The sequence below is a fragment of the Polypterus senegalus genome, chromosome 5 (assembly GCF_016835505.1).
Source record: "Polypterus senegalus isolate Bchr_013 chromosome 5, ASM1683550v1, whole genome shotgun sequence".
NCBI lineage: Eukaryota > Metazoa > Chordata > Cladistia > Polypteriformes > Polypteridae > Polypterus > Polypterus senegalus.
The window spans coordinates 127,396,693-127,423,019 of NC_053158.1; the positions used below are offsets into that span (position 1 = coordinate 127,396,693).

The 26,327-nt window shown below is 38.1% G+C and overlaps 1 protein-coding gene across 1 annotated transcript in view; it reads right to left on the minus strand.

Moving 5' to 3' along the window:
• Positions 1 to 2,022: 2,022 nt before the first annotated feature.
• Positions 2,023 to 26,327, minus strand: part of si:dkey-154p10.3 (zinc finger protein 2) — an 85,330-nt gene continuing 61,025 nt past the window's right edge. Inside the window, exons 6-8 of the mRNA XM_039753327.1 lie at positions 15,040 to 15,173; positions 6,884 to 7,007; positions 2,023 to 2,998 (exon numbers count right to left, since the gene is read on the minus strand). Of these exons, the coding sequence (XP_039609261.1) occupies positions 2,854 to 2,998; positions 6,884 to 7,007; positions 15,040 to 15,173 (403 nt within the window). The 3' untranslated portion in view covers positions 2,023 to 2,853. The remainder of the gene's footprint in view (positions 2,999 to 6,883; positions 7,008 to 15,039; positions 15,174 to 26,327) is intronic.

Genomic DNA, 26,327 nt, shown 5'->3' on the forward strand with positions numbered 1-26,327 from the left:
AGCTTTCTTAGCCCAGTTATGACTCCAGAGGGCTATAAATTATTCCACAGGCTTTGGGTGTACACTAGGAAACATCCATCGACAGGGAACCAGAACGCACTCACTCAAACACAACAGCATACAGGGCCAGCTTACAATACACTGTGTATCCAGGATATTCTTGAAATGTTGAAGAAAACAGTAATAACCAGAGGAAAATACACACTGACATGAAAAGAACATGCAAACTCCACAAAGACAATATTTGGGGAAGAATTTAAATACAGTCTTCTTGATTTTTGAGGCAGCAGTATTAAACACTGCATTACCATGCTGACCACATTTACAAATAACACAGAAAAACAAAAACAGTTATCAAGGAAATATAACATAGTATTCCACCATCATAAATTTGCAAAGTCTTGTACTTATCTCTCTGTACCTCTTCAAAGCCTCAATACCACCTCGGCAGCTGCCTCAGTAGGTACTGATAAACATAACACAAGAAACAGACATGTAAATGTTCATTGTTCTAACAGGTTGGATGGATGCTGAAGTAGGAGTTACTTTGTAAGACACAAGAAGAGAAGCTGAATACTTGTAAATAACTTAACAACATAATACTTTGTAAATTCACAGACAAAACCTTCACATGTTATAAAGTAGTGGTCAACTGTGAGAGGCGGGAGCCTGACAAAGGACAAAGGCATTAAGACAGTTACTGCACCATCTCAGCTTGAAAAAAGTCACAACAAATGCCATTATCTTACTATCTTACATCTTACTATTTCACTTTTACTATTATCACTTTTTTGTACCAGTATTTCTCTACTATAAAAGGAAATTCTGGGTCGAGACTTTCTCTGAAATAATTTCAGGTCCTGCAAGACAAGACTTTTTGCCAAGAGATACTGAGATTCCTGCTCTGCTCTCAAACATTTACAACTACGCCCACGGTCCAATCACTTCTCATTCTTGTTAATTCTATTGTTAGACACAGTTCCTGTGCTCTCAACTCCAAGCGGGTTAGGAAATAAAAGACAAAGAGTAGAAGACAAAGTAGAAAATTGTAAAGAGGTTCAAAAACGTTGGTGTGATACACATGCAGAGCAGGTTAGAGATTATGAAAGTGCTAGAATTCTAAAGTCTCAAAAAACTGATAGTAAAGATCGCATTAGCACTAACAAATGGAAATTATTACTTGGTGAAATAATGGAACAGTGAAAAGAGATCAAATATATGGACATAGGTGATATGACAGGAGTATGTAGATATTGTTTTGCTTTAAAGTTTAAGTCGGAGACTTGTAGATCGTCTAATTTGTGTTGCCATCAGGGAAAAGTAGTGTTTCTTCCCAATGTAGAGGCCTATCCTAGAGAATTTAAAGATTTGTTGTTTGGTAAAAGTTAAATCCACATACCTGAGCGGCAGAGACATGAAGTGGCTGGTGTGTAGCACTGGCTGGGGTTGGCGAGTGAAGCCCCCTAGTTTTATATAATATACTATGGACTTTAGGGAGCGCCCCAGAGCTCCAACCACCAGACACGACTCAGACAAATACACTTTCAAAGGTAAAATAAAATAACATTTATTTTATAATCGTACCTTAACCCAGTGAAAGGTATTCCAACACATTATAATGGAATAAATAAGCACCTCTGTCTCCTTCTACTACAACCTCTATGAGCTTCATCCACCTCCTTCCAATTCTGAGCCTGAGGTAGTTGAGGGACCCTCTTTTATGCTGTATCTGGGTTTACTTCCAGTGTTATGACACTACCTAAAGGAAGCACTTCCGGGTCAAACTGAAGTTTCCCATAATAGGGATATTCATTCTCCACAGGGCACACCTGCAGCACTCAGAGACCTCAACAGGGTTGCCCTTCTGCACTACAAGTCCCAGGCACCCCTGTGAGTGTCCAAACTGGGCCCCTATCAGAGGAGCACTGCCACATCTCACACTGGGGTACAAACTACTCATAAAATCCCTTCGTCCCTCATCCATCCATTATTAGTTCCTCCCGACTGGAACAGAAGTTGGTGATCCCACCAGTTGGATTGTACCAACATTGTTGTTGTCCTTCCATTTGAGCTTCCAGACCAAGTATGAATTTATCTTCAGTCCCAACTGGGATGCCAGTCCATCTTCTTCCACGCTTATAATACATTAAAGATGATTGTTTAGGGTTGAGAAATAAAAATATATGGTACTACAATGCTGCTAAAGTAATAATGCATCTCTTATACAACAAATAAAACAAGAAAAGCTACAATATACATTAAGTACAGTATGTATACACAACGAAAGATAAATCTATATTTTACAAAGAAAACCATTAAATTCCAAAAATGAAGCACAAAATTCATAAACAAAAATATGTTGTTATATTAGGTGATCATTTCATAGGAAGAAAAACATGGCTGTCCTAATTAAATTATATGTACATGTCTGGACAAATAAAAATTAAACTTGAATTCTTTGGAATACATTTAATAAATATTACATTTCTATTATCATAATCTCATATACTATTGTGACCAGTGCAAATGACTTTCATTCATTAAAGAGCAACTACAGAAAACAATTAGAAAAACGTCTACAGGGAGTATTTATGTCATGTTATAATTAACAGAAGTAAAGAAAGTATATAGAAACAAATTTAAGAAATCGTGAGTAAACAGTTTGTTCTACACCTGTGGTTTCAGGTAGTATATTCTTCAGAAAAAATGTACTAGTCTAAATTAAATATAATTTTACAGGTTGAATTGCTACCAAAAAAAAAGTTAACATAGAATTTTTGACACAGCCTTACCAGTTCTAAGAGGACTGGTTAGTGGGCTATCCTACAGTTACATGGCCTTTCCAAAATGAATCTACTGAACAACATTCTCGTGACGCTTTTTCAGGTGTCGGTGCAGAAGCTGCTTATCAGGTGAGGAGTACCTGCATAAATTACAGGCAAATACCTCCCCAGTGTGATGTCTGCGAACATGCAGATCAAGGCTTTTTTTCTGAATGCTGAAATAACAAAAAAAGGTTTCAGAAATTGCATAGCTAAAGTATAAACATTTATTAAAAATACTGTAAGACTTGAAACAAAATACAACTGTTGCACAATATTAGTTTGCACAGCCAGAAGTATCAGTATGAATTATTTTGGAGAACTAAGTGACTATGCATGATAAAACAGAAGCTAACAGATTTCCCTCCTGTACGACAATTTATTTTATATTTTCAGTGTCTTTGCCACATACCTTTTTGATTCTTCAAAGTTCAATGCCATTTTACCATAAACATTCTGCGTGGTGGTAAACAGACAAGACATAGTCTTTAAAAAAACACTATTTTTAAACCCACAACTTAGGGTAATGGAGGTCCAGAGCCTAGGTTTAAGGCACTGTTTTCCTAATTAGAATTAGCAAATTTCTAAACTACCAAGTCACAAATAAACTGCTTTAACCAGTCTTAACGCAAAAGAGGTTACTATTACTGTTTCACATTTAAATAAGCAATTATTTTACTTACAACTTTGATTTGCCAGTTGACATTATTTCATTTGCAATTTGACACATTTTTGATTAGAGTGTTTGATTTCTATTTTAATATAAACAGTATAATTATAACTTTCACGTAAAGACAGATGTTGTGCAAGTATCTAAATGTCTTTCAAATGTATATTTTTTTTCTGAAATGACAGTGGGTAAGGTACAGCACATAGCAAGCAAATGTCACCAGTGATTTTATACCAAAGGAAATACATTTTTGATACACTTTTTTTTTCCAGCAATAAAGAACTGCCAGATCTAAACAGTACCGTGGCAAGTTGCTTGTGTACCAAAGTGACTTTAGCTGCAGGTGGAAGCCCCATTTTACTTATGGTGCCAAGCAGAGTTGTGTTGCAGTGCAGCAGTCTATTAGTCAGCGAAAGCACTGTGAAGAAGATGTCTATTGTTACGGTTCTGCCTTTGTCCAGAAACGACTCCATAAGCTTTATGACCACAGTCGGAAAGTCTTTGTCCTGGACTGTAACTCAAAACACAGCACTCAACAAAATGTTGCCCGAGTTGAGCTGCGGCAGTGGGGGGATGGGATAGCAGGCTGCTTCTGCTGATTGACACATTTGCAAAACAAAAGATGTGGATGAGGAGAGGTACAAAGGAATTTAAGGTGGCCCGGGATTGTGAGTTTTTTCATAGGCTTCAGAGATTCTAGTGTTAACACTCGTATTACCAGACCCCCCTTAAATCACTTCTCACCTCTCTGTCAGAGTCTTTTGTCCTTTAAATGTGTTGATAAGCAGCAAGCAGCTAGCAGTCTGCTATCACATCCCCCATCGGTGCACAGTTTTCTCAGTTCAAGTCTGTTTACCTGCATGTCAGTTGCTTGGAGTTGTATAGAGTGAGAAGTCAGGGCACAATTACACCTTTTATAAATACTATATAGTTATTTGGAACACATGCATTTCATGTGTGTTCCGTGTCTACAGCGATCTATGTAAACAAATCGTTAAAAAAGAAACGGTTTTCATGTTTTAGTAATAATTGACAAAATGTAGACATGAGGTTTGTAATGTGTGAAGCCTGAGGACCAAATATCAAAGAAACACTTTCACAAAAGGTACAAATACAACAAACCAAGTGCCCTTTTATTCAAAAATATAACTGCAGAAAAACAACACACATTAGGGTGTGACATTGACACGCATTTACTACGACAGCTTCGGTGGTGCAACGGTATCAACAGTTGAGTTGATGAGCTATAGCGCGTCTTTATGTGAAAACAGCAGTGTCAGATGGGTTTTGTTTCATTCAGTTTCATTCTCTCTGTCGCATTCACGATCCTACCCTACCACACCCCCCTCCCCATCTGACACTGCTGTTTCACATAAACATGCGCTATAGCTCTGCACTCTGTAGGAAGTAAGTAAATAAATCCAAATAAATAACATCTGGACGGTGTATGTGCCCTAAAAAGAAGTCTGACTGCATACTTGTACCAATGCGTGCGAACTGAAGTATCTGCATGCACTTTTCGTGGCATTACACGTGTATTTTTTGAGCATGCCCATGTTGTTCAAACACAGGAAGCTCTACAGTGTACTTGTGAGTTTCTTTTTTCTTCGGTTATAGTCTTGAGTAAAAGTGTACTTGTTTTGTTATACTTGTACATCAACATTTATATGTTACTTACATAAAAGCTAGATCGAATGTTATTTACTTACTTCCTACAGAGTGCAGAGCTATAGAGCGTCTTTATGTGAAAACAGCAGTGTCAGATGGGGGTGGGGGGAAGTGGTCAGGTAGGATCGTGAACGCTATTGAGTGAATGAAACTGAATAAAAAAAAAAAAAAACAAAGCTAACCTTTACAAGTATCATACATTTACACTGGCTGTTACAGAATGAAATCAAATGTATGTTTTTATTCTAAAATAGTAAGAATAAAAGCAGCTGACTTCTCAAAACAGACTCGTGAAGTTTTGATTACCAGTCAACTGTTGATACCGTTGTGCCACCGAAGCTGGTGTAGTAAATGTGTGTCAATGTCATACCCTAATGCGTGTTGTTTTTCTGCAGTTATATTTTTGAATAAAAGTGCACTTGTTTTGTTGTATTTGTACCTTTTGTGAAAGTGTTTCTTTGATATTTGGACTTCAGACTTCACACATTATAAACTTCATGTCTACATTTTGTCAATTATAACATGAAAAACGTTTCTTTTTTAACAATGTGTTTACATAGATCGCTGTTGACACGGAACACACATGAATTGCATGTGTTCCAAATAACGATATAGTATTTATAAAAGGTGTGATTTTGCTTGACTTCTCACTCTATACAACTCCAAGCAACTGACACACAGGTAAACAGACTTGAGCTGAGAAAACTGTGCATCAGTGGGGGATGTGATAGCAGACTGCTTGCTGCTTATCAACACATTTAAAGGACAAAAGATGCTGACGGAGAGGTGAGAAGCAATTTAAGGTGGGATGGATCTACAAGTTTTTTCGTAGGCTCTGGTAATTCTAGTGTTAAATATGAGTTATGAAAGAGGCTAGGGGCCTCTGAGTTACATGCTTTGTCCAAGTGAACTGCAATCAGATAAGTTTGAAAAATACTGGTCTAGACTAGTTTGAAAAACACTGGCCTTAGACCATGAAAATTTTGTGTCAACATAACCCCAAATTATTTTCAGAGGCTTCCTTCTATAAGAGGGTATCTCCTGTCTTGTACTTGTAATTAATGTTCATTTTGCCTACATGTAGCACTTTGCACTTTTCTGTATTAAACTGCATTTCTTAAATGTTTGCCCAGTTGTGAAGAGTGTCCAGGTTTTTTAAAATGCTTTTGCTGCCTCCTCAATTACCTGCTTGTGCTGATTGACACATTTGAAAAACAAAAGACGTGGATGAGGAGAGGTGCTAATAATTTAAGGTGGCCAGGGATTACAAGTTTTTTCGCAGGGGTTGTGCATTCTAGTGTAAAGTATAACACACATATAGATTGCTAAAATCTAAAAGGATGTAGCATATAGCCTACTTTAAGTTGGAGTGGGAGCTCTGAGGCTAAGGATCTGCGCCGGTATCCCGAAGGTTGCCGGTTCAAACCCCCGTCACTGCCAAAAGAGATCCTACTCTGCTGGGCCCTTGAGCAGGGCCCTTAACCTTCAATTGCTCGAGGGGAGCTGTACAATGGCTGACCCTGTGCTCTGACCCCAAGGGGTACGCAAAAACTAACAAATTCCTAATACAAAAAATTGTAAAAGGTGAAATAAAAGAACAATCAAATAAATAAATGCAATTTTTGTTAAGAAAGTGTATGATAATGGATCCTTTTTTACATATTCAACACAGACAAAAAAGAGGATATATTTTGTCAGAGAGGTCTAAATCATGTGAATTTACCAGCTGTAAGTGCACTGCTGACACTGGTAAGGCTTCTCATTACTATGTGTCCTGGAATGTCTTCGCAGAGAGCTGGCATCAATGGATGCATACAAGCACTGACTGCATTTAAAGGGTTTTTCTCCTAAAAAAAAAAAAAAAAACATTTTTAGTTGTCATTTATATATATATAATTATATATTATATATATACAGTAATCCCTCCTCGATCGTGGGGGTTGCGTTCCAGACCCCCCCGCGATAGGTGAAAATCAGCAAAGTAGAAACCATATGTTTGTGTAGTTATTTTTATATATTTTAAGCCCTTATAAACTCTCCCACACTGTTAACATTATTAGAGCCCTCTAGACATGAAATAACACCCTTTAGTCAAAAGTTTAAACTGTGCTCCATGACAAGACAGAGATGACAGTTCTTTCTCACAATTAAAAGAATGCAAATAGATCTTCTCTTCAGGAGCAGAGAATTTCAGAGAGAGAGAGAGAGAGAGGGAGCGCTCACAAAGAAAAGCAAACAATCAAAAAATCAATACGTGTGCTTTTAAGTTTGCCATGGCATTTTTTAGAGGAGCATCAGTATTTTCTAAGCAAACAGCCTCTGTGCAAACAGCTCCTCTGCTCACATCTCCTCCGTCAGGCGCAGAGAACGCCAGAGAGAGAGAGAGATTAAAGCAAACAATCAAAAAATCAATACGTGTGCTTTTGTGCTTTTAAATATACCGAAAGCACCGCAGGTGCGTCCTTATCCACTAGGCAAACAGCACCTCTGCTCACAGCCCCTCCGTCAGGCGCAGAGAGAGTGAGGGTGAGATAGAGGCAGAGAGAGACAAGCAAACAGTCAAGCTCCGCGCGGGATGCATATCTTATAGCATTGAGGAGTTTTAGTTAATATGTAATACATGCTCTGATTGGGTAGCTTCTGAGCCATCCGCCAATAGCGTCCCTTGTATGAAATCAACAGGGCAAACAAACTGAGGAAGCGTGTAGCATAAATTAAAAGACCCATTGTCTGCAGAAATCCGCGAACAAGCGAAAAATCTGTAATATATATTTAGATGTGCTTACATTTAAAATCCGCGATAGAGTGAAGCCGCAAAAGTCGAAGCGCGATATAGCAAAGGATTTCTGTATAATATGTTTTTTTAGTCAAAATTCCAAGGTTATTTGAATTCTCTTTATTAATTAAAAAGAGCAACAAATTCTATAAATGGTATATGGTTGGCCCCATAGGAATGTCACTACTAGCTAACTCAATTGTTGTTATTGTGTCTTTCCTGTTTGCTGCCTAGCTCACTCACATTACTGTATTATTATTTTTTAAGTGTTCTTTTCATTGCCCTTGCAGTTCCTAAAACAACAGTCTGATAGCCACACCATTAATTGTCAAAATTCAGTTATGACTACTTGCACAGTCCTACTGTGAGGAATCTTAAAATTGTTCCTTTAAAGATGTTAATTTTTTCCTTCCCTACTATACTACAGCTGGACGAGATGTAATTTCTTGGTTGGTTACAGTGTTAGTATTTGCAGGGAAATGACTGCTATGAGACTACGTTCACGCTTATGTATAAGCGGTGACATAAGTTAACACATAAACATTTTTCAGGTCTTTTTCCTTGTTGATGCAATTGGGTTTATGTACTTCTCAACATTCATCTACCTCTCATTTGGTGTTTAAATAAAGGTATAATGTGAAAAAAAAACGTATCACGCATTGTCTTTCATATGCAGATACTTTGTTGTGATATGTGACCTATGTTGTGGTTTTCTGTTACTAAGATGGCTGCCACTTGTGATGTTGATCATGGTAATTGTAATACACACAATGATATCAAAAGCAAGCAACAATATATCTTTGAAATAAAATGAAAAGGTTTGTAAAATAAAGTCTTAATCTGTGTGGAGGTTGCATATTTTCTTTTTGTATGCATAAGATTTACTTCAGGTATTCTGGTTACCCTCCCACATCCTAAAGAGATATACAGTGATCCCTCCTCAATTGAGAAGGGTTGCGTTCCAGAACCCCCCACGAAAGATGAAAATCCGCAAAGTAAAAAACATACATTTATATTGTTATTTTTATATTGTTACGCTTGGGTCACAGATTTGCACAGAAACACAGGAGGTTGTAGAGACTGGGACTTTAAAACACTGCAAACAAACATTTGCCTCTTTTTCAAAAGTTTAACTGTGCTCCATGACAAGACAGAGATGAAAGTTCCATCTCACAATTAAAAGAATGCTAACATATCTTCCTCTTCAAAGGAGTGTGTGTCAGGAGAATGTCAGAGAGAGAGAGACAAAGAGGGAAAGAGAGACAGAAAGAGAAAAGCAAACAATTAAAAATCAATAGATGCTGTTCGGCTTTTAGGTAACCGAAGCACCCCCCGACAAAGCAGCTGTAAGAAAGGGAGCAAAGTGAAGGAAGTCTTTCAGCATTTTTTAGAGGAGTGTCCGTATCCTCTAGGCTAGTGTGCGAACAGCCCCTCTGCTCACATCCTCTCCATCAGGAGCAGAGAATGTCACAGAGAGAGAGAAAGAGAGAAGGGCAAACAATCAAAAATCAATAGGTGCTCTTCAGGCTTTTAAGTATGCGAAGCACCGCGCGAGAAGCATATCGTATATCATTGAGGAGTTTTATTTAAAACATAATATGTGCTCTGATTGGGTAGCTTCTCAACCATCCGCTAATAGCGTCCCTTGTATGAAATCAACTGGGCAAACCAACTGAGGAAGCATGTACCATAAATAAAAAGACCCATTGCCCGCAGAAATCCACGAACCAGCGAAAAACCTGTGATATATATTTAGATATGCTTACATATATAATCTGCGATGGAGTGAAGCTACGAAAGTTGAAGTGCGATATAGCAAGGGATCACTGTACGGTTGGTAAGTGACAACTCTAAATTTGGTGTGTGTGTGTGGGCAGCAGGAGGAGCAAATGGGCAGCAACTGTTTCAATATGAAAGAACAACTTTCTGCTTTATATGTACATGTAGGCGTGTGCACTTCATGTCCACCGAAGTATGGTATGTGAGAGCACCTACTGTAAGCCTAATTTTATATGAAGTTTCTCAAACATGAATAAATTAATCTAAAATAAAATAATCTTTAAAAAGCAAAATAAAATATCAGCTTTTTATTCACTATGAATGGCCAAAACACTTATTTATGAATATTAAGCAAAATTCTTCTTCGAAGTGCATCCCAGAAACACTTTTTTGTTTTCCCTGAAACAGCATTACCAGCCTAATTAACGGTTTGCATCAGATGTCTAAAGCTGGTATATCAGTCAGTGATGGGGCTGGAAGAGGAGGCTGTGAAATGGTATCCTTGGTAAATTTGAAGCTAATTTTAATTGGATTAAGAGTTGGCAGAAGTTTAGGGCCCTCAGCAGATGATTTCTTCTCCTACTAATATTTATTTACTTGTTTGGTAGCATCGTAACCAGAACTGCACAGAATACTCTAGATGCACCTTGGGGGTGCACACTATCTCTCTAAAGGACACCTGGGCCAAGTCCGCCAATTCTCTATTACAGCGCAGGTCAGCCAACTCCTCCTCCAGTTCAGCAACCCTAAGCTTGAGGAGCTGGATCAGCTGGTATCTCTTGCAGATGCAGCCCTCATAGACAACTGGCTCTTCCAAACCATCATCTAAAAAGTCCAACATCCAACAGGACTTGCACTGCACTGGCCTTATTTTTAAAATTTGATGTGGGATTAGTAAAAACTGCCTTAACTTTTTTTTTTCTTAAAATTAAATAATTTAACTTAAATGGTGACACTAAGATCTGCTACGGCTATTTTACACCTTTTCCCCTTAAGCTCCTGTACTGTTCTCCCTCTCAGCTGCCTGCTATTTGTCTTTCTATAAGGTTAACTTTACTTTTCTCTGTCTCTTCTCTTAACTTGGCACTCCTCTTACTTATAAGCTCTCCACATGCACTGTTTGTATTCCCCCGTACTAATGAACCCTTAAGATGTCACCCGATTAACTGTTCTACCTTTGGACCGCTAAGTACTGCTCAATCTACTGTAAAATAAACAAATAAATGAAACTTTACTACCTTATCTGCTCCTACAGCCCCTTGTGCCTGATCGGCGTCTTAATGATGGCTGCTTACCTGCGAACCGCAGCCTTTTTCTTTTTTTTCTTCTCCTTTAAACTAAGGAATCGCTGTTATGATGATGTGGTTATTTGTTTACAAATGCCGATATCAGTTACTGCTGCTTTCTACCCTGCCTCCTCGATGCTAATTCAAATACAGATAACAAGAATAAGCACATGTAACAGGTACATGTACAAGTAACTTTTCCAAGCGCACCTCCAAACACCCAGCTACTTTTGCTCTTGTGTGGGCGAAAAAAAGGCAAAAAAAAAAACTTATTAAGGGAAAAAATTCCTACATGGTTCCTTAGCGGCAACCAAAACCCAAGTTTTTAACAGCAAAATGTATTTGTTTATTTAAATCTCACACCACAGAACAGACCAAAAACTCTCAACTGCCTCTAGCATTTGCAAAGCACACATCAGCACCTGCAAAGCACACGTCACTATAGTAAATAGTATAGAAATAAGGATTATTTGTTGGATATTACTAGGACCAAATTTATTTATTTATATAATTTTTAATTTCTTTTGTTTGGACTGGTTACATTTGCTAATTTCGATTCCTCAAATATTTTTACCATCTGAAGACACTTGTGACAAATGCAAAACTGAGTTTATCCTAGACCACACTGTTATATTTTTGTTTCAATTTTCTGTATGTTTTTGTGATGACTATGCTGTTATTTTAACTACAGAGGGGATATGTCCCCAGATGGATCAACTCCATATTAAGGTTTGATATATGACTAGTTCTGTAAACATATTGTCAATGACTTGCTTTTACCATGTAACTATACTGTAGCATTCTTGTCAGTCTGAGATGTAAGTTATGTTTATTTAATATGTTAGCTTGTTCTGGACAATATTCTATCACAATTTTAATTCCTGCCACTTTTCATATGAAATTGATAAAAACAGGAGACAAACAACCTAATAAACCAACATCCAAACCTACAAATCACTTTACAAATGAAATTTCTATAAAGATTCTGTTCTAAAATGTAATCGCTCAGTTGTATGCCAAACAAGTATCACATGAGGACTAAAAAGTGTCACATCAGAACATATTCAACCTTTGAAAGTTAATACTACTATGCTACATCTTTAACAGGGATCAATCCCTTTAACATCTCCTCCACAACAGTAGTATAGTCAAAAAAGTGGAAAAAATTATAAAAGTTATTTCTGAATATGAGAAGGGGAATTCCTTTTAAAGATAATGAGATTATAAGCTACAACTGAGACAAAAGCAGTTGTATCAGCTTTCTAGAATGTTATATCTCATGTATGTTTAATACCTTAAACACAGCAGTAAGTTCATTAAGAATATTATTTTTATTTCTCAATTGTGACATGGTTTCAAATAAAAAACCACTTTTTATCAACTCAAATGCTAAAAACTAAACAAAGCACTTTAGGAGGATATATAAAAATATGTGGTCTTCATTTTATTTTACAATGGTTTTCTGAAACTCAATGTTCCCGTATGCCTTTTGATAAATATTCTGGGTTTACAATGATAACTGACATTAGTAAAAGACATCACTGGCTATTGTAGTATAATTGCCCATGCAGTTCACAGATCATTGGAAAGTGATGTCAATGACTTACCTAAGGGTGGCATTACAGAATCATGTGCAGGGGCAAAAGAAGAGTAGGAAATATAAAGAATGTGTGCACATGGAGCATAACAGGTGTCACACACGTGCGCTTGGGAGTCAACCAAACGGACCAGAAAACGCCAATTCCACGCCAGGCCAGGGAACGGTGGGGTGCACTAAACCTCTCTCTTTTCTCTCCACAGACTAAACACAAGAAATCCTTCCTGTCCCAGCCCCGAAGACATCACTTCCTGTGAACCACCTATAAAAAACCCTCATCCTCCATACTGAAACAGTTCTGTTTTGGACTCTAACCTGTACACACTGTACGCAAATTTAAGCCTTTTGCAGTAAGGGAAACTATATGGGTGGCTGTCCCAAACCTTTGTTGTGTGTCCAGCTATTTCTTTCACACAGATAATAAGATATCCTAGTCTGTGAACCTGTAATTGCTTAAAATGAGTTTGCCACAAATACAGTATATACAAGCTGTTAGTATTTGATACTATAGATCATCCCAGACAAAAAATATTCATTTACGACATTCCCAATCAGATATTTCAGACTTGCTATCTGCTATGAAAGACTTATATCAACATGTAAGCAAGTTAAACCTTATAAAAATGTAAAACAGAATGAAAATGTGTTAAAATAAAAATGTTGAATATATAAAAGCCAAATAGATAAGGACAAAATATTTGGTAACAGGGCATCTCTATATGCTCCTGAATGAAGAAAAAAGAGGAGCCAAAAACAAAAACTTTATTAAAAGAGTAACTTATTAATTAATTCAGAAATACAAGAGAGGAATGCCAAAAGGGAGGACAGAGACATCACTTCCTTTTTTTGTTATTTTAATATTTCCCTGCTTAGCAAAAGGGCGGCACGGTGGCGCAGCGGTAGCACTGGTGCTTTGCAGTTAGGAGTCCTGGGTTCACTTCCCGGGTCCTCCCTGCGTGGAGTTTGCATGTTCTCCCTGTGTCTGTGTGGGTTTCCTCCAGGTGCCCCGGTTTCCTCCCACAGTCCAAAGACAAGCAGGTTAGGTGCATTGGCGATCCTAAATTGTGCTTTGTGTGTGTGTGCCCTGCGGTGGGCTGGCACCCTGCCCAGGGTTTGTTTCCTGCTTTGCACCCTGTGTTGGCTGGTATTGGCTTAAGCAGATCCCCGTGACCCTGTAGTTAGGATATAGCAGGTTGGATGGATGGATACTTAGCAAGAGTAAACAAGTTTGAGTCATGTTTAGGTCGCTAATCCATTTGCACATCTAAACAAATCTAAACATAATGATAAAAATCCAATACATTCCGACACACTTTCTAAACTCTGTTACTTTCTACACACCCCGGATGCACTACCACCTCATCAGTTAAACCTTTGGCCCAACTTGCTTCCTGACTCCAAGCTCAGTGGGTTTTTAAATCCCACAACAATGTTACTTCCAAAGCAGACCTCTATATATGGTCAGAAGAATTTTCTGGAAGTCACAGAGCTGTCTACCCAGGGCTCCCATTGGTGGCCCTTAAGATCTTTGTATCTTTGAACTCAGTTGATAAGTAAGGGCCGTGCACCACTGATGCCTCATACCCCATCTTTTCCCCATAAATCACAATAAAGTAAACAGACACACCTATAACAGATAGGGAGTTCTCCGCTGCCACTTAATTATGTGGGTAACTATAGTGGTTTTCCGGATAATCTTCATAAAATTTCTCTTAATATAGTTCAACAGAGTGATATGATCACTGTAGGGGCAATTTAAGATTAAATTGCACCAACCTCCCTGTTGGAAAACTAACATGAAATGGCATTTGGACAGGTTCTCCAAGAACATATCTCTTTCACCAAACAGAGCTTGGGCATCACAATTATTAAGTATGCTTAAAAGGATATTGTTAGAGAGATCTAGCAAGGTGGAAAATAAAAGACAGACACCAGCTGAGGACTTTCTATCAGCATCTGAAATGGCCCAAGTAAGAACTTGAACAAGAGTGAGAGAGAGAAAGAGAGTAAGAGAGGTAGAAATGCACAACAATGCACAGCAAAGTTTCAACTCATTCTTTGTCATGTCTATGATTTAAAGAGAGCTCCTCGTGAAAGTGGTACATTGGAGAATAAGTCCCAAATGGAAATAACATAAAATTCAGCAGGTCATTATATTGTATATGAAACTTCAAATTGTTAAATGTTATATATGACTTTGCCCTGAAATGCACTGGCATCCCATTAAGTCCTTTATCCATTGCTGCTTCAGCTCCTTTAAACCTTATGACAGGATAAGTGAATGGATGGATGAGTATTTATTAATAAGGTAATGGCCTGCAACTGCAACAGAAATCAAAACTGATTTTTTTGTTTAATGTAAAATCTGAAAGGATCTTATTACAAAGTACTTATCAATCACACAGACAAAATCGCATTCTTGTGAAGTAATTCTTGCCTACCTGTATGGATGCGCTTGTGTTGAATTAGAGATGCTTTCAGCCTGGTTTTGTAATCACAGTCTTGACATTCATAGGGCTTCACACCACTGTGGATTCCCATATGCCTTTGCAAAGCCAATTTGGAGGAAAACTTTCTGGAAGAAAAAAGCACATTGGTTATGAAATAGTTGGTCAGTAATCATCCAAGCTTGAGGAAGTATATCTTAAAATATGGGGATCCAAATTTTTTTAAAAATACACTTATTTCAGAAGTAGAACAATTTAAATTCATGCCAGCATGAAATAAGAAATTGAATTCTTTTTGGGTGGCACATATATTCAGTAAATAGTGCCTTGAAGATGCAGTATATTGGGCCTGAATTCTGGATGACTTGATGTTACTCACAAAGACTTTGTACATTTTTCCCTAGGTGCTTGATTCAAGACTGGCCCTAAGTGAGCATGTCTATGAGGTGACTCTGTCCAAATTCAACTCCTGCTTTGCACTCAGTGCTGCTGGTATAGGCTCTGATGCCCAGCAACACTGAGCCAAATTAAGAAGGTTTGAGTATATTGTTATATGTCTATTTTTCAATGTGTAATCAATAATATAGAAAACAGATAACAATTAACATTGCCATTTTGTAAACATTGTAGACTACTCTCCATAATTCCCATACTCTATCATGGAACAGTATTTTCTGCAGCTACTGGAAAAATTGAGTTCTGAAATATTATGAAAAAGTTGAAATGCTAATTTCTATTAACTGGATTTCGGATTCTGACACATTAAAATGACAAATACAGATAAGAAAATAAAAAATTAAAATACATAAAAATTGCTTTAGTAAAGTACATGTTGGTACATAAAATGTTTTGCCAGACATTTTGCTTTAATTACATTATTTTAGACTATTTTACTGAACTGTATAACTTAAAAAAACTTTATGTTAAAACTAAAAAAAATGCATTTGTGCTTATACAGTTGACTGACATATATAAATGAGAACTTCATAGATGACATGCCAGAGTGAACAATATCAAGATCAGTTTAGCATCTCCTTTTACAGCATGTATATGACATTTGTTATGATTTTACAATGGTTCAGAATCGAATCAGAATATTTTATTGACATTGTAACAAATACAACGAAATTAGGTGCAGTCCCTGTTGTGTCAAAATATAAATAAATATAATTACAAAAGGATAAGAAAGGATAAGAAGAAATAAGGTAGAACGCATAAGACCTTAATCGCACATGAAACACTATTGCACAAGATGTCATCTATTGCACTATTGCACTGCTGCACTGGAGGTGATTAGGTGACATTCAGTGCCGTAATAGCAACAGGGCAGAAACTGTTATTCAGTCTATTAGTCTTTGTTTTGATGCTCCTATATCTTTTCCTTGATGGCAACAGTTGGAACATGTCATGAGGTGTGAGGAGTCTTTTAAGATGTTTTTCGCTTTCCTGAGGCAGCAAGAGCTGTGCAGTTCATCCAGAGAGGGTAAAGAACAGCCAATGATCTGCTTGGCAGTCTTTACATTCCGCTGAAGTGTTTTCCTGTGCGGTGTTGTGCAGCTGGAAAACCACACGCAGAGGCAGTAGCACAGGATACTCTCAATAGAGCAGCAATAGAAGGACACTAGCAGTTTTCGGGGGATGTTATTTTTCCTGAGGACTCTCAGTAAATAAATTCTTTGCTGAGCCTTCTTCGTCAGTTCAGCTGTGTTCACACCCCAGGACAGGTCTTCCATGATGTGGACTCCCAGGAAGCGGAAGTCTGACACCCTCTCCACACAGTCTCCTCTGATGTAAAGTGGTTTGATGTCCATTTTCTTTTTCCTGAAGTCTACAACGAGCTCCTTGGTCTTAATTGTGTTCAGGAGCAGGTTGTTGTCAATGCACCATGCTGTCAGCTGCTCCACTTCGTCCCTGTAGGCGGACTCATCCTCCCCAGAGATGAGCCCCACCACAGTGGTGTTGTCTGCAAATTTGACAATGGTGTTGCTGTGGTGGGCGGGGGTGCAGTCATGTGTGTACAGCGTGAAAAGCAGGGGGCTCAGCACACAGCCCTGAGGAGAGCCGGTGCTGATGCTGATGGCCGAGGAGATGTGAGGGCCCACCCTAACCCTTTGTGTGCGGTCTGTCAGGAAGTCTTTAATCCATATACAGGTGGAATACGGGAGTCCCAGGGCTAGCAGCTTGCACACCAATCTGTGAGGGTTTTAAAATTTATTGCTATATTATAAATGGATGATGAAATAAAATGTGACCAATGAATAACATGGTATGCTATATAGTAAATAATTTCTATTGATACATAATGCCATACACTGATATTTAAAAAATATGTCTTTCAAAACCTTTGAAGTGAAGTATAACCCTGAGAAGGAATATTCATCAAAAACTTTTCTTTTCCCACTCAAGGTCATTCAGAGTTTGAAAGCTTCCCAACAAGAACTGATTCAAGGCAGGACCTAGATCTAAACATGACACAAATGAAGATAACAGTACAAACCACTACTACTCATTAAATATGTGATAATATAGAGTAAACATATGTAAAGGGAAATTTTCACTGTGCTTGTTGTTTAGTCTTTCATTCGCACAGATCTTTCTCTACAGAAATAGTACTAGGGATTTGTACCATGTTAGCCATTATGAATCACACTACCTTTCTCTCTAACCCAGAGTTGGCAAAAACTCAAAGTAACTTCTGAGCTGTCTCTGACTAACTTGTTTCATGGCATAACAGGGTTTTACTAATTAGCTGAGAGCAAGTAAAAAGTGAATAAGAAGGCTATCAGTGGTTTGGCAAGGCTTAGAATGTTTATACTTCTAAAGGATAGCTAATGTTAAAAGATTATTCTTGTACCTTTTTTTAACATGCACAACTTTACACCCAGCTGGCTGAAATCTGTTTGCATGCTACATTCTTTGACTTCTTGGTAAACCTTTTGGATAGAGTAACCGATTTACTATAACAGGTTTTGCTTGAGATACAGTTAGGTCCACAAATATTTGGACAGAGACAACGTTTTTCTAATTTTGGTTCTGTACATTACCACAATGAATTTTAAATGAAACAACTCAGATGCAGTTGAAGTTCAGACTTTCAGCTTTAATTCAGTAGGGTGAACAAAATGATTGCATAAAAATGTAAGGCAACTAAAGCATTTTATTAACATAATCCCTTCATTTCAGGGGCTGAAAAGTAATTGGACAAATTAAATAACTGGAAATAAAATGTTTATTTCTAATACTTGGTTGAAAACCCTTTGCTGGCAATGACAGCCTGAAGTTTTGAACTCATGGACATCACCAGATGCTGGGTTTCCTCCTTTTTAATGCTCTGCCATGCCTTTACTGCAGCGGCTTTCAGTTGCTGCCTGTTTGTGGGCCTTTCTGTCCGGAGTTTAGTCTTCAACAAGTGAAATGCATGCTCAATTGGGTTAAGATCAGGTGATTGACTAGGCCATTCAAGAATTTTTCACTTCTTTGCTTTAATAAACTCCTGGGTTGCTTTGGCTATATGTTTTGGGTCATTGTTCATCTGTATCTTGAAACGCCACCCAATCAATTTGACTGCATTTAGCTGGATTTGAGCAGACAGTATGTCTCTGAACACCTCAGAATTCATTCAGCTGCTTCTGTCCTGCGTCACATCATCATTAAACACTAGTGTCCCAGTGCCACTGGCAGCCATGCACGCCCAAGCCATCATACTGCCTCCACCGTGTTTTACAGATGATGTGGTATGCTTTGGATAATGAGCTGTTAAACACCTTCTCCATACTTTTTTCTTGCCATCATTCTGGTAGAGGTTAATCTTGGTTTCATCTGTCCACAGAATGTTTTTTCCAGAACTGTGCTGGCTTTTTTAGATGTTCTTTAGCAAAGTCCAATCTAGCCTTTCTATTCTTGAGGCTTAAGAGTGGCTTGCACTTTGCAGTGCACCCTCTGTATTTACTTTCATGCAGTCTTCTCTTTATGGTAGACTTGGATATTGATAAGCCTACCCCCTGGAGAGTGTTGTTCACTTGGTTGGCTGTTGTGAAGGGGTTTCTCTTCAATGTAGAAATGATTCTGCGATCATCCACCACTGTTGTCTTCTGTGGACGTCCAGGGGCCTCATGTATAAACGGTGCGTACGCACAGAAATGTTGCGTAAGAACTTTTCCACGTTCAAATTGCGATGTATAAAACCTACACTTGGCGTAAAGCCACGCACTGTTCCACGGTACCTCATGCCTTGTCGTACGCAAGTTCTCCACTCAGTTTTGCAGACTGGCAGCACCCAGCGTCAAAGCATTGGTACTGTTCCTGTGTGATTACTCATTATTTTCATGACGCGGCTTTATAAATACACTGAAACTAACCGCATATTGTTTATTAGTGTAACGCATCTGATTGTAATTAACTTGTAACAATATAATGGTCCAGGGAACAGCCATAGCATTCCAAATACCATAACTGCTTTAGTGTTGTTACTCTCACTTCTCCTTCTTCTTCTTCTTCTTCTGTCAGCTCCTCCCATTTGAAGTTGCCACAGCAGATCATCTTTTTCCATATTACTCTCACTGCACCACTCTAGTATTTATATCACTGTATCTGAGTGTGAATCACAGCAGCAGCTGATCGGAAAGAGAATTATCGGTATACAGCTTCAAGGACACGCTGTTTCAGCCACTGCAAAACATTTTAAAGCCTTTCCTGTACAGACCTCGCGGTTCAGAAACAGTTTCATCCCAAGAACTTTAAATGCACTCAATCAATTGCACCTTGTAGAACTGTTTGTACTTATAAATACAATCACCCCACTGTAAACTTGCACTATAGTTATAATATCGCACAACCTGAGCCACTTTATAAAGCGCGTACTGTATTTATATATGATGACGATATCATTTTTAAGGTGAAATGCAGCAAAATATGTTTGTTAAATTATACAGATAAAACTTTAACTTCATTTAAATAATCTATATTCTTCACTGGGAGTGTCGTTAAGGATAGAATAATTAAACATGTACTACGAAGATATTTCAATGTTCTTTAAACGTTTTGAAGAATCGGTGCTAAGCTTACAGATGGCTTAACTTCTATTACAGAGCTGATTGTGTGGCGATTGGTTACTTGGGGAAAGAAAAGCACTGACTGCAGTGACGGCTACGCCAATATATATTGAATATAAAACAGAAAGAGAAAATAACAACACAGCTAAAAACGCAGCGACAAATTTCAGCAAAAGTTAAATGCTTGTGTCATGAGCACGAGGCGGCTATGCAGTGTCCGCAACGGACGTGGCCATCCACCGTGCATAAGCTACTTACTGACATTGGCGGGCGAAGGAGCCACCGATTCTTCCTCTGCCCAGTGCCAACACAAGCCTAGAGCAGCCCCTGAGTACTGCTGCAATAAATTATTTCATCGAAGTGAAACACATGTTTAATAACGTGCTTTAACTCCTATCATCATGAAAATGATATCACGTATACATCTCAGTATTTTAGTTATTCAGAGAGCTGTAATATCACAAATGTAATGGATTCTGTGTCCAGTTGGAGGAAGAGAGCCGGTTTAAGAAGCAAGTAGTGATTCACACACATAGGCACATAGAAGATCAAATACAAAACAAAGCATTTAACGTGCTACTTTAATTACGATGTGATTTGAGAAACTGGTTAATTAAACGATTTTAAGATGAAGTTTATGATGTTCTACTTTAATGACAAAATAAACTACGTGATTAAAGTGGAAATGTCGAGATTGAAGTTGACATTTCATGCTTTTTCCCCACTGTCTGCCTTTTTTTCTCTGTACCCTAATAAGCTTTCATATGACACTCAGACAGTGGACTACAACTCGGCTTTTCACGGCGACTTTGATATGTGACTTCTTTTTTATTTCCGGCACTGTGCGATTTTGTGAACGTGAGCTTTCAAGTTTCTCCAACACGCTATGTCACTCGATCAACTTCCTTTTGTTGATTATACCACGGTTTATTTGAACAAATAGTATGTTTTTCCTTTGCCTCCACTTGGTATTCGCTGAAATTCTTATATTTTCCCCCGTGCTTTTCCCATTGTCTTTTCACAGAAGGCTGAGTTTAAGGGCGATTTATATTCATTTGCATATTCAAAGAGGCATAATTCTGGGAGGAGTTGGGGCGTTACATAAAGCGTGTGCACGAGCATTAGTTTTCACGCTGATCGGGATTTATGTAGCGGAAGAACGTGGAAGTTGGAGTACGCACAGATTCCTGCATCTGGATTTTTCTGTGCGTAAGCACATTTCGGCTTTTGTGCTTACACCATGTTATAGTGCGAGTTCTACGCACGGCGTTATACATGAGGCCCCAGGTCTTTTTCCGTTGCGGAGTTCACCAGTGCTTGCTTATTTTCTCAGGGTGTACCAAACTGTAGATTTTGCCACGCGTAATATTGTAGCAATTTCTTTGATGGGTTTTTTCTGTTTTCGCAGCTTAAGTATGGCTTCTTTCACATGAATGGAGAGCTCCTTTGACTGCATGTTGTGTGCTCACAGCAAAATCTTCCACATGCAAGCACAACACCTCAAATCAACTCCAGGCCTTTTATCTCCTTAATGGATAATGACATAACGATGGACTTGCTCACACCTGCCCATGAAATAGCCTTTGAGTCAATTGTCCAATTACTTTTGAGCCTCTGAAATGAAGGGATTGTGTTAAAAAAAATGCTTTAGTTGCCTCACATTTTTATGCAATCGTTTTGTTTACCCCACTGAATTAAAGCTGAAAGTCTGCACTTGAACTGCATCCGAGTTGTTTCATTTAAAATTCATTGTGGTAATGTACAGAACCAAAATTAGAAAAAAGTTGTCTCTGTCCAAATATTTATGGACCTAACTGTATATTAAATTCACAGTTTAAAAATAAAAATGAACTTATCTGGAAGTATACATTAATCTTGCATTTAAATACACAAAGGGGATTCGAAACTTTCAATGAATGTTTAAGAGAAGGACTCTTCACTTTCTACTTTTAGGCAGTGTACAGAAATGATTAGAATACTAGAGAAATTTAGAATACTGAGTGATGTTGACCTGCTGTCTGGACTATGACGCACCACAAGTACAAATACATACATATGTCAAATTATTTTTGTCATGGTTTTTAACAGAAATAAATTAATTCATAGTCCTTCTTAATTGTCTTCTAATTTAATAAAACAACATTTTTGCTAATAAAGTGTTTCCTTTATTACTTCTGAACTGTTTCCTCTAAAATTAACAAACGGCAGACAACAATGCAAAAAAGCAATGACTGCAAAAAAGGTGCTAATTCACTTTCTTCCACACCTATGGCTTCATTATCAAGCTTTTGATTTATCAATGGTTATTGCTAAATATCTTTACAATAACTACAAAAACTGTCTGCAAGCAGAAGCTGTAATATTTTGCTAAATTCTTTAGAAAGTTAAAAAAACCGCTAATTTCTAGATAGAAAAAATAAATGTAGAAAGAACTGTAAACAGTATTTTCAATTAAATTAACACACCAATAGAGACTGCAATATGCCCTTGATTAATTACATGTTTACAAATAAAACAAATAGGCTTACAAGTAAACCATGACCCTACCCCATGCTATTTTATTAAAAACATATCTAAATGCATTACAGTTAAAACAATCTGCATTAATAAAGCCAGATATCAGCAGTAACTCCTATTCCCACATACTTTCCAACTATACATCAGGCTTGTCTGTCAGATGCTGCATGTAAATGTTAGCAGGAGCTTAAATTAACACAGTAGATTAGACAAACATTAATTACATATATACATTACATCTTACATGATTGCTGCAAATTAGCTGTTCAAGTAGACTTCCAACTTAATGGTGAGATAAGATAAAATAAGGTAAGATAGGCTAAGGTAAGGTAAGATAAAATAAGGTAAGACAGGATAAGGTAAGATAAGATAAAATAAGGTAAGATAGGTTAAGGTATGGAAAGATAAGGAAAGGCAAGGCAGGGCAGGGTAAGACAAGACAAGATAAGACGGACCTTAATTTATCCAGAGGAAAATTCTTGAGTATTCAATATACTTAGTGCAACAAAGGAAAAGACACAGGATAGAATTAAATTGTCATTAATTAAATTAAATTAAATTATTAAATTAAATTGAGTGCAGGGGTAAAAGATAACCAAGGAAGGAAAAAAGTTTTAATAATAAAAATACAAATAATAACAACAGATGAAAGTAGTTAATGGGAGAGGGAGAATAAAAATTTACCAACTGAAAACTTAGATTATTGAACATGAATGAAATGTTATTGTTAAAGGTTTCTAGATGCCCCCCTGAAAGTGGATGAGTTATGAAGTTTAATGGCCACAGGGAAAAAGCATCTCCAATGGAATTCAGTTCTGCACCTGGAGGCAGTAAATCTTTTGCTGCACATGCTTCGATGTTCCACAAGGAGCCATGCTGGAAGTAAAAGGGTTTTTTCACAATGCAGCAGTTTCCTCAACATTCTTCTCTCAGACACATTCACTAGAGTCTCAAGTTCAACTATCAGAACTTAGCCAGCTTGTCCATTCTATTGGCATCAGTTGCCTTCACGTTGCTGTCCAGCACACCACTGCTTGGGAGACAATTCTGGCCACTAGAGAATGACAGGGCACGTACAACATGTTCCTGTAGATGTTCAAGGACCTGATCCCCTTTAAAAGCAGCATATGTGTTCCTGGACCAATCAATTCTGTTGCCAATGTATACACACAAGTATGTATAATCCTCAACCACCTCCACATCATTTCCACTTATGATGACAGGGGTGGAGAGGGCTTCACCTGCTTCCTATAATCCATGGCCAGTTCCTTAGTCTTAGTGACGTTTAGCTGTAAATGGTTAAGTTCACACCACTCCAGATATCTGTTCACCACCTTTCCTCATTCATCCTCCTGCCTCCCAATGATACAGCCCATAAAAACAAAGTCATCTGAAAATGTATGCAGATGACATTGTGATCTGAACCTGAAATCTGATATACAGAGTAGGAGTTCCCAACCGTTATCTTGCAAATGCTTCCCTAATAGATTTACATTAGGCTGAGGATCCCCTACCTATCACCATCCAAAATCTGACATATCCCACATGTCTATAATTAACTGCTATACAGACCTACTACCTGTTAAGAGCATGTAACAAAACTATATAAAACAAGGCACTTTTACTATGGAAAAAACAGACTGTTCATAATGAATAAATAACTTAACCTCACCCTAAGCCTAGTGAGACCTTTGGGCTTGGATGTTCTTCCACAGTTTTTCCACACTGGGTTGCAGCTGGCTTAGGGACAATGTCAAATCATTTTCCACATTTAGACATGCTCTGTTTTTGGTTTTCAGTATTTACAATGCAAAAGACAGTGCATTGTATATTCCTAGTTCCTGGTGAAGGAATGGGAACATTAAAGTATTTCCTTCATTTAGCTTTTTCTCCCCAAGTCTGACTTTTTTCTATAAATGCACAAACTTTATCTTGCAAATTAAGTATGCTGTGATCATTTCCCTAAATGCTCTAATTAATGTACTTAAAAGTTGAAATATGTTGGCCAAATATTCAAGCTTCAGAACTCACAACTGGTTGTCATAAGAGCTAGCAAACTGGGAGTTTTCATACAAGAGAAAAAATACACAGCTCTTCGCGGAGATCAAACACTTGTTGTAAAACTGGCCTGCAAGACAGCCACCGGATGTCAGAATTCAGCAGAAGGCTTTCAAAATTGGTGCCCATGTCACTGCACAGTTTGGCAAACAGCTTGTGTTTAAGGGGATGCTTTGATACTATTTACAACTTTAACAATCTCTTGAAGTACTTGTTGCAAATCGTCCTACAACCTTTTAGCGACAAGTGTTTCTCTGTCAAGCATACAGTGCAGCTCTGGTCTTTATTAATGCAACGACTCCACTACGCTTGCCTGTCATGGCAGCAGAGCCATCCATACAGACATCCACGCAATAAGATCAGTCAATTAAATTTGCTTGCACGAATGCATACAAAATTTGAAAAATGTCCAAACCTGTTGTCATCCCCTGAATTTTTCTGCCGAGTAAAAGCTAAACAAACTTTTCATCTATACTAATAAAAGACAAAGCCCTCACTGACTGACTCTCTCACTCACTGACTCATCACTAATTCTCCAACTTCCAGTGTAGGTAGAAGGCTGAAATTTGGCAGGCTTATTCCTTACAGCTTACTTACAAAAGTTAAGCAGGTTTCATTTCGAAATTCTACACTTAATGGTCATAACGGTCGACAATGTCCGCCATGTTGAACTTTCTTATTTATGGCCCCATCTTCACAAAATTTGGTAGGCGGCTTCCCTGCGCTAACCAAAACTGATGTACATACTTATTTCGGTGGTATGATGCCACTGTCGGCCTCCATATTGAACTTTCCAACGTCACTAATTCTCCAACTTCCCGTGTAGGTAGAAGGCTGAAACTTGGCAGGCTCATTCCTTACAGTTTACTTACAAAAGTTAAGCAAGTTTCATTTCGAAATTCTACACGTAACGGTCATAATGGTCAACAACATCCGCCAGGTTGAACTTTCTTATTTATGGCCCCATCTTCACGAAATTTGGTAGGCGGCTTCCCTGCGCTAACCGAAACCAATGTACGTACTTATTTCGGTGGTATGATGCCACTCTCAGCCACAATATTGAACTTTAAGTAACTTTGTTACTTATGGGCCCATCTTCAAGAAATTTGGTATGCGGGTTCCCAACGCTAGCTGAATCCTACTTACGTACATATATACATCCATAGCCTGCTGCTCAGTCACCGTTTGAGGCAGCGTTGGGTCCCCCATCCCAACGCCTCCCACGTTGTTGGCTGCCTGCCTATATAAGGCCGTCCGTCGTTTCGGTCTCTACATTCCCTTCCTTGCTTCACCACGGGATTCACGTCTCCCTGCTGATAACTACAGCCTTTTTATTTAATCCCCGGCTTTTCTGCTGTTTTATTGTTTATTTATTACGATTATAGTTATTTTGTAGGTATTTTAGACTTACTTTACATTGTTCAGTTACCCATTTCCTTTATTGTTCCAACCGTACCCCCATTAATATGTCTATCGAGGTGATCACCATCTATCAAAGATCTGTCACTTACCGAGTGGTTTCCATGCCCGGAGATGGCACCTGCCTTTGTGTCTTATGTATTGAATGACTGGGACAGGTTCAAGGTGTGGACTGATGACGGTACAGGAGATAATTATACCACACAGGAGCACTATAAGAGTGAAATGCTTAAGCTC